This window comes from Aotus nancymaae, unplaced genomic scaffold (genome assembly GCF_030222135.1).
Source record: "Aotus nancymaae isolate 86718 unplaced genomic scaffold, 86718_ANA_hifiasm-v0.15.2.pri h1tg000036l, whole genome shotgun sequence".
NCBI classification, from domain to species: domain Eukaryota; kingdom Metazoa; phylum Chordata; class Mammalia; order Primates; family Aotidae; genus Aotus; species Aotus nancymaae.
Window position 1 is genome coordinate 91,314,271 of NW_026988450.1, and position 7,765 is coordinate 91,322,035.

At 59.5% G+C, this 7,765-nt stretch overlaps 1 protein-coding gene across 1 annotated transcript; it reads left to right on the forward strand.

Moving 5' to 3' along the window:
- The first annotated feature begins 3,440 nt into the window (after nucleotides 1-3,440).
- ZNF696 (zinc finger protein 696) lies at nucleotides 3,441-7,488 on the forward strand. The gene is made up of 3 exons (XM_064384104.1): nucleotides 3,441-3,446; nucleotides 4,062-4,113; nucleotides 6,428-7,488. The coding sequence occupies exons 1-3, from the start codon at nucleotides 3,441-3,443 to the stop codon at nucleotides 7,486-7,488; spliced, it is 1,119 nt and encodes a 372-aa protein (XP_064240174.1).
- The last annotated feature ends 277 nt before the right edge of the window (nucleotides 7,489-7,765 follow it).

The window sequence follows — 7,765 nt, forward strand, 5'->3', positions numbered from 1 at the left end:
AGCACAGGGAACAGCATGACAGGGGCCCGGGGTAGGCCGCATTTGGAAAGGGGCGAGGAGAGGGCAGTGGCCTCTGGCACGACGCCAAAGGGCAGGGTCGCGAAGAGTCTGCCCCGCGTAAGGAGCCGGGGCTGTGTGCAGGAGGCAGTGGGGAGCTCCGGAGAGTGAAGCGCCTTGGAGTACCGGAGCCTGCAGGGCAAGAGAGGGTCTTCAGAAGACCAGCGACGTCCCACTGGGATGCGGAGGGAAACGGTGATTCCTACTTCTACCTCACCTCTTTTAGATGTGTGTTCGTTGTTGTTCTTTGCTACAGAATCTCTGTCACCCAGGCTGGAGTGCAGTGAGTGGCGTGATCTCGGTTCACTGCCGCCTCTGCCTCCCGGGCTCGAGTGACACCCCCACCCGCCCCGCCTTAGCCTCCTGAGTAGGTGGAACCACAGGCGCCTGCCACCACGCCCCACCGATTTTTAAAAAATATTTTTTACTCGACATGGAGATCTCACTATGTTGCTCAGGCTGGTTTGAAACTCTTCAACTCAAATGATCCTCCTGCCCAGGCCTCCTGAAGTGCTGGGATTACATTCATGAGCCACTGCGCCCGCCCGGCCTAAGTGTTTTAATTTTTGTTTTACAATTGCTTCTAATTTGTTACAAATAAACGTTTAGCATGTGGCATGGTGTTCATGTGTTTACTGGTGCAGTGCGAAACGAACCCGGTTCCAGGAACCAGATATGGAGGCCCAGAGGCAGAAGCCCGGTGGCGCCGGCGCGCAGCAGGGGACTGTCGGAGGCGCGGGCGGGGACCTGGGCTCCCAACCCCATGGTCCTCCCGAGTCCAGGGTCCAGTCCCAGGGGCGCGTCTGGCCCTCTGCTGCTGTCTCCTTAGGGTTCTTTCATGGGGATCGGTTCTTCAGCCTTTCTCCCCAGAGAGGCTCTGTCTACTCCTGGCAGGAGGGAACGCGTACCTTCCGCAGCTGTACACTTTGCACTCATGATGAAAAGCGTCACTTTTGCAGCATTCCAGCTGGAGATGCGTGGCCTTCGGTCTGCGGCAGGCGGCAGCGCGAGAGGCTTGGACAGCAGGTGCATCTTGCTGAACGAACGAGAGCTCGAGCCCGGCGAGACGGAGCCCAGGGCAAGCGAGATGCGGGAAGCAAGGGCTTCTCGGCCGAGGAGACGCGAGCGGCGCCCTGCAGGAGGCGCTCCAGGCGCTCGGCCCCACGGAAGCCCACGCTCGGGACCTGCGTGCTGTCACAGCCCCGGGGGCCTGGAGGGGCCCGTGCGCCGAGCGGAGGGCCCGGGACAAGTGCGGGGCGCCGGGGGGAACGGCCGGGAACGCGCGTGGTGTCCCCACCGCGGGCCTCCAACGCCTCCTGCCACGTCCTGCAGGCGCCCAGGCCGGGTCCGCAGTTGGCTCCAGCCGTACCCCGATGCGCAGGCGGCTCGACCTCGCCCCCCACGAGGCGGGGCTTCCTGAGCGGCAAGACGGACTCAGCCGGCGCCTGCGGGCGACCGCAGGGCTGAAGGCGCAAGGGCGGGGCAGTCCCGCTCTTCCCCAGGCCGCGGAGCGCGCGGTCCTCCCGCGGCCCAGAGCGTCGCCGGAAGTGCCGAGGGGGCGGGCCAGGGGTGGGACGGCGGCGCTTCCGGCGCGTGGACCGTAGCGGGTGCAGCCCAGCTGCCCTGGAGAAGGCGCCCTCGACTTCTGTTGTTCGTGCGTCGGTTCGGGAGGGCGGAGGGCGCGGCAGGGAGAACGGGACTGGCACCGCCGCCCTGGCCCGCGCGCTCCCCTTGCAGCACAGGCCCCAGCCGCTCTCGGGTGCGTCCCCGGGGCGCCGACGCGTGCCCGGCTTCCTGGGAGCCGAGTCCCCCCGCGCGTCTTCAGGCCTTTGTAAGTTGTCAAATTTCCCACCAGCCCAGCTGATCCAGCCTCTTCCCAGCTGTGAACAGGAGGGCCTCTTCCCTAATTCTTGCCGGTAAGGTGCTCCCACTTTCAAAAATCTTTCAGACTTAAAAATTGCAGTTTAAATTACCTTTTTGTAAAAGATGAGGCGTCTCCGTATGTCACCCAGGCTGGCCGCCTACACCTGGGCTCGAGCGATCCTCCCGCTCAGCCTCTCTGGCAGGTGGGATTACAGGTGGCTTAAATTTACTAATTACTTTACTTTTTTTTAGAAAAAAAACACAAGGTGTAATCCCAGCACTTTGGGAGGCCGAGGCGGGTGGATCACGAGGTCGAGAGATCGAGACCATCCTGGTCAACATTGTGAAACCCCGTCTCTATTAATACAAAAAAATTAGCTGGGCACGGTGGCGCGTGCCTGTAATCCCAGCTACTCAGGAGGCTGAGGCAGGAGAATTGCCTGAACCCAGGAGGCGGAGGTTGCGGTGAGCCGAGATCGCGCCATTGCACTCCAGCCTGGGTAACAAGAGCGAGACTCCGTCTCAAAAAAAAAAAAAAAAAAAAAAAAAAAAAAACACAAGGTCTCCAACGCCCACCTGTAGTGCAGTGGCGCAATGTCAGTTCACCCCAGCCTAGACCTGGGCTCAGGTAATCCTCCCACCTCAGCCTCCCTAGTAGCTGGGACTACAGATGCCTACCATCACGCCTGGCTAATTTTTTTTATTTTTTTTTTGTGAGGACGGGGTCTCACTATGTCGTCCAGGCTGGTCTGGAACTCCTGCACTCAGTCAATCCTCCATCCTCAGCCTCTGAAGTGCTGGGATTACAGGTGTGAGCCACAGCACCCAGCCAAATCACATTTCTTTCTTTTTTCGAGAGTCTTGCTCTGTTGCCCAGGCTGGAGTACAGTGGCGCAATCTCAGCTCAGTGCAACTTCCACCTACCCCTCCCGGGTTGAAGCGATTCTTCTGCTTCAGCCTCCCGAGTAGCTGGGATTAGAGGCGCGCCACCATGCCTGGCTGATTTTTCTATTTTTAGTAGAGAGGGGGTTTCACCATGTTGATCAGCCTGGTCTCCAGCTGCAGACCTGGTGATCCGCCCGCCTCGGCCTCCCAAAGTGCTGGGATTACAAATGTGAGCCACTGCGGCCGGCCAAATCACTTTTTTTTTTTTTATTTTTTGAGATGGAGTCTCGCTCTTGTCGCCCGGGCTGGAGTGCAGTGGTGCGATTTCGGCTCACTGCAACCTCCATTTCCCGGTTCAAGCGATTCTCCTGCCTCAGCCTTCTGAGTAGCTGGGTCTACAGGCACCCACAACCATGCCCAGCTAATTTTTGTATTTTTAGTAGAGACAGGGTTTCACCATATTGGCCAGGCTGGTCTCGAACTCCTGACCTCGTGATCTGCCCGCCTCGGCCTCCCAAACTGCTGGGATTATGGGCGTGAGCCACTGCGCCAGGCCCAAATCACATTTCTTAATTGCACTTGAGGTGGAACTTAAAAAATATATTGCCTGCTTGTTCTTTGTGAGTTACCTGTTCATGACTGTTGGCAGTTTTCCTTCCTTTCTTGATAACACGTAGAGGTCTTTATCAGGTAGGGATGAATCTTTGCGTTGCATGTATTCCCCATTTCTGGTTTTTGTTTTTTTACATTAAATTATTTTATGTAGTTAAATTTGTCAGACATCTGATGTCAGGCTTAGAAAAATCATTCCTCAGTCCAAAACTTTACCATTGATATAATTCTTATTTTTTTGGTTTAACATTTTTATATTCAAATCCTTATACGTATCAAGAAATTTAAAAACCCATCGAAATATCTCTAAACATTTGAAGACTGTGGGAGGGTGCGGGCTTGCTCAGCATGGAGCTTGGAAGCTGTGGCCACGCCCACCTGTGCTCTGTCTCAGCCCTGGGTCTGGGGGGACTGGCAGAGCGTGGACCAGAGTTCCCGGGCCTCCCGCAGAACACCCGCTTCTGGGAGTGTCTGTTGAGCCAGGACTTTGATTGCTAGTGACAGGGGTGGCCCCAGCTGGGTGATGCAGCTACCACAGGGCCTGTTCTGACCTCACTGCCCCTCGCCCCTGTACCTAGCCCTGGCTGTGATTTATTTTTCTTTTACCTAGGCAGAAGTTGTTCTGACTGCTGGTGTTCTGCAAGGTGGAGCCCACAGGTGCCAAGGAGAGCAGTACCCTGATGGAGGCCCCTGCAGGTGAGGGGACACATCCACAGTCGGGCCCAGAGTCCCAGGGCAGAAACTGAACAGGAATACAGTAAAAACACCACGTCTCGGTCACTGATGCAGAGCATATACCATGTGCCTGGGCGCAAGGTCAGAGAGGGAGGTAAACGCAGGCCCATCAGATCTCCTGGGCATCCGTTTGGTGACTGTCTTTGCCAGTGGACTGGCGCTTTTGGTTAGAAAGTGGCAACCTCGGGCGCTGCCTCTGGGAAGGTCTCTCGGTGCTTCTCAGCCTTGGCCTTGTGGCCGTTTAGGATGGACAAGTCTTTGTTGAGGGGCCGTCCTGTGCCTCGTAGGACGTTCGGCAGCATCCTTGCCTCTGCCCACGTGGTGTCGGTAACATTGTCAAATGTGCGCCCAGGACAGAATTGCCCCCGCGAGAACACTGCCTTATGTTTTGGGCCTGTGGGACCACCCTGAGTGTGTGTCACAGTGATGGGGGGGCGGGGACTGTCTGTCGGGAAGGACCCTTAGGGTCTGCAGACTGGGTCCTGTGGGGCCACCCAGAGTGTGTGTCACAGTGATGGGGGGGCTAGGACTGTCTGTGGGGAAGGACCCTTAGGGCCTGCAGGCTGGGTCCAGTGGGGCCACCCTGAGTGTGTGTCACAGCGATGGGGGGGCGGGGACTGTCTGTCGGGAAGGATCCTTAGGGCCTGCAGGCTGGGTCCAGTGGCGCGCTACCATGTACGTGGCCCCTTCTCGTGACGGTGTTGGTTCTTTTTCCTCGTAAGCAATACCTTTGAGTCAGTTCTTGAACTTCCAAGTCTGCAAACCACAAGACCAGGGCTGGGCCTCTGGCAAGGGGCTTCTGTTTCGTGCACCACACTCAGCCTCTCCTGCCCCCGGCTGCTCCGTGTCGTGAGTCTGCCCGGGCAGAGAGAGGTGGGGACTGTCGACAGCAGCCTGCTCTGATGTGCCCAGGAACATCCCTGCCTCACCCCCACGTTCTCGAGAGGTGTAGCTGGGACTCAGCCTCTTGTCCTCTGCTGCCACAGCTGACTGCCTGCAGATGGAGAAGCCCCGCTCAGTTGCTGGGCTGGCCTCGGAGGCCCCCATCCTCCCACTGCCGCTCCTGGCTGAGCCCTCCTGCCTCCTGTGCAGGCTGAGGTCAGTTGCCAGCTTTCTCGCGTTCCAGGGTTTCGCCCCTACCCTTGAGGCTTTTGTCTAAATGGCCACATGGTTGTTCCCGTGAGCCAAGTCCGACTAGTGGCTTCCCTGCCCGACAGTGGCCATTGCCATGTGCCCGGGACGGGCTGCTCAGCCCGGCCAGCGCCACCGCCCAGCCCGCGTGGGTTACTGCTTCCAGCTCTTGGTATGGATTTGTCTGCGTGAGGATGCTCCTATTTGCACGTTAACAGTTTGGTGTTTGGCGGGGGAGTTGTTCAGGAGGCCGTGTTGTCTCAGGGAGTCCAAAGGAATGAGCTGGGGCCATGGCTGGGTGCGGTGGCTCACGGCTGTAATCCCCGCACTTCAGGAGGCTGAGGTGGGAGGAGTGTTGAGCCCAGGAGGCCAAGACCAGCCTGGGCAAAACAGTGAGACAGCATCTCTACAAAAATTTTAACAACAGTCTGGCGTGGTGGTGCCCACCTGTAGTTCCACCTACTTGGGAGGCTGAGGGAGGATCACTTGAGCTCGAGGCTGCAGTGAGCTGTGATGGCACCACTGCACTCCAGCCTCGGTGATAGAGCAAGACCGTGTCTCACAAAAAAGGCAGGACAGACACGTAAGGCAGGGCTGGGCCACGGACTGTGTTGGGCACCATTGTCCCGCCCTGGCTCGCTGCCAGCCGTCTCCAGCCTCCTTTGCTTTCCCAGCTGCCCTGCAGAGTAAGTGCCCAGAGCCTGCGTTTCTGTCACCTACCCTCCTAGGACTGGGTGGGCTGAGGCTAGACGTTTAGCACGTTTCTGTTTGTATATTTTTAAAATTCAATTTCTTTTAAGAGATAGGATCTTACTACGTGGGCCAGGCTGGTCTTGAACTCCCGGTCTCAAGTGGTCCTCCTGTCTCAGCCTCCCCAAGTGCGGGGATTACAGGTGGGAGCCACCACCCAGGCCCACAGCCCTGTTTCTGGAGTGGCAGTGCGGGACTCTGGTCTACCCTGTAACTACAGGGGTTAAGAAGATAGGAAGGAGAAACTAGGTGGGAACTGAATGGGCAGAATCAAGTGCCTGTGGCCCACTGACGTCACCGTCATTGCTTTGTCGTCACCACGACTGCCTGAGCCAGCCTGGACTCACGTTCTCTTGCATCTAAACTCATTCCTCCTGTCTGGCCTCTTTTTCAGCTGTGAAGGCTGCTTTCCTGGCGCAGGCCCCGAGTGGCAGCCGGTCAGCAGAAGAGCAGGCAGCTCGGAGCACAGGTCCTGCACCACAGCCAGGTGCCTCCAAGGGAGAGGGCCATAGAGGGGGGATTCCTTGGGCGCTGGGGTCTCTTGGCCTTTGTGAAAACGAGGAAGCTGGAGAGAGGCCCAGAGGTTCCCCTCGAGGCCCGGTCATTTCTGAGAAAACTGGAGGGCAGAGTGGCCGCGAGTCAGACGTCCCTCCGATCGCAGGCCCCGGGGCAGGGGGAAGGCGTGGCTGGAAGGGGCGGCCTTTCCCGTGCAGCGCCTGTGGCCTCAGCTTCAAGTGCCCCTCCGACGCAGCGAAGCACCGCAGCATCCACTCGGGGGAGAAGCCGTACGAGTGCAGTGACTGCGGCAAGGCCTTCATCCACAGCTCGCATGTGGTCCGGCACCAGCGCGCGCACAGCGGGGAGAGGCCCTACGCGTGCAGCGAGTGCGGCAAGGCCTTCAGCCAGAGCTTCAACCTGCTCCGCCACCAGCGCGTGCACACGGGCGAGAAGCCCTACGCCTGCCAGGACTGCGGCAAGGCCTTCGGCCAGAGGTCGGACGCCGCCAAGCACCGCCGCACCCACACCGGGGAGAGGCTGTACGCGTGCGGCGAGTGCGGGAAGCGGTTCCTGCACAGCTCCAACGTGGTGCGGCACCGGCGGACCCACCACGGGGAGAACCCGTACGAATGCCGCGAGTGTGGCCAGGCCTTCAGCCAGAGCTCCAACCTCCTCCAGCACCAGCGCGTACACACGGGCGAGCGGCCCTTCGCCTGCCAGGACTGCGGCCGCGCCTTCAGCCGCAGCTCCTTCCTGCGCGAGCACCGCCGCATCCACACGGGCGAGAAGCCCCACGAGTGCGGCCACTGCGGGCGCGCGTTCCGGGCGCTGTCGGGCTTCTTCCGGCACCAGCGGCTCCACACGGGCGAGAAGCCGTTCCGCTGCACCGAGTGCGGCCGCGCCTTCCGCCTGAGCTTCCACCTCATCCAGCACCGGCGGGTGCACGGCGCCGAGTGAGCCGGGGTGCGCGGTGAGGAAGCGGCACAGCCGGCTGCTGAGACGCCTCCCCTCCCACGGTCAGCTGCAGCGACTGTCTCATTTCCTGCGGGGGGCACTGGCTGGTGATTGAATCGGTCATTCCTACAGCCAGGCCTCCAGCAAAACCTCGCATGGGGCTCGAGCTTCGGGTTGGTGAAGGTGGGGGTTGGTTAGGAAGGGGGCGCCCAGAGAGGGCGTGGAAGCCTTGCGCCCCCCCGCGTACTCGGCCCGTGAGCAGTTCGTCCGCGTCTTTTAA

Coding starts and splice junctions, on each gene's coding strand:
- ZNF696 (XM_064384104.1), top strand. Junction 4,114..6,427: donor CCTGATGGAGGCCCCTGCAG/GTGAGGGGACAC, acceptor CCTCTTTTTCAG/CTGTGAAGGCTGCTTTCCTG.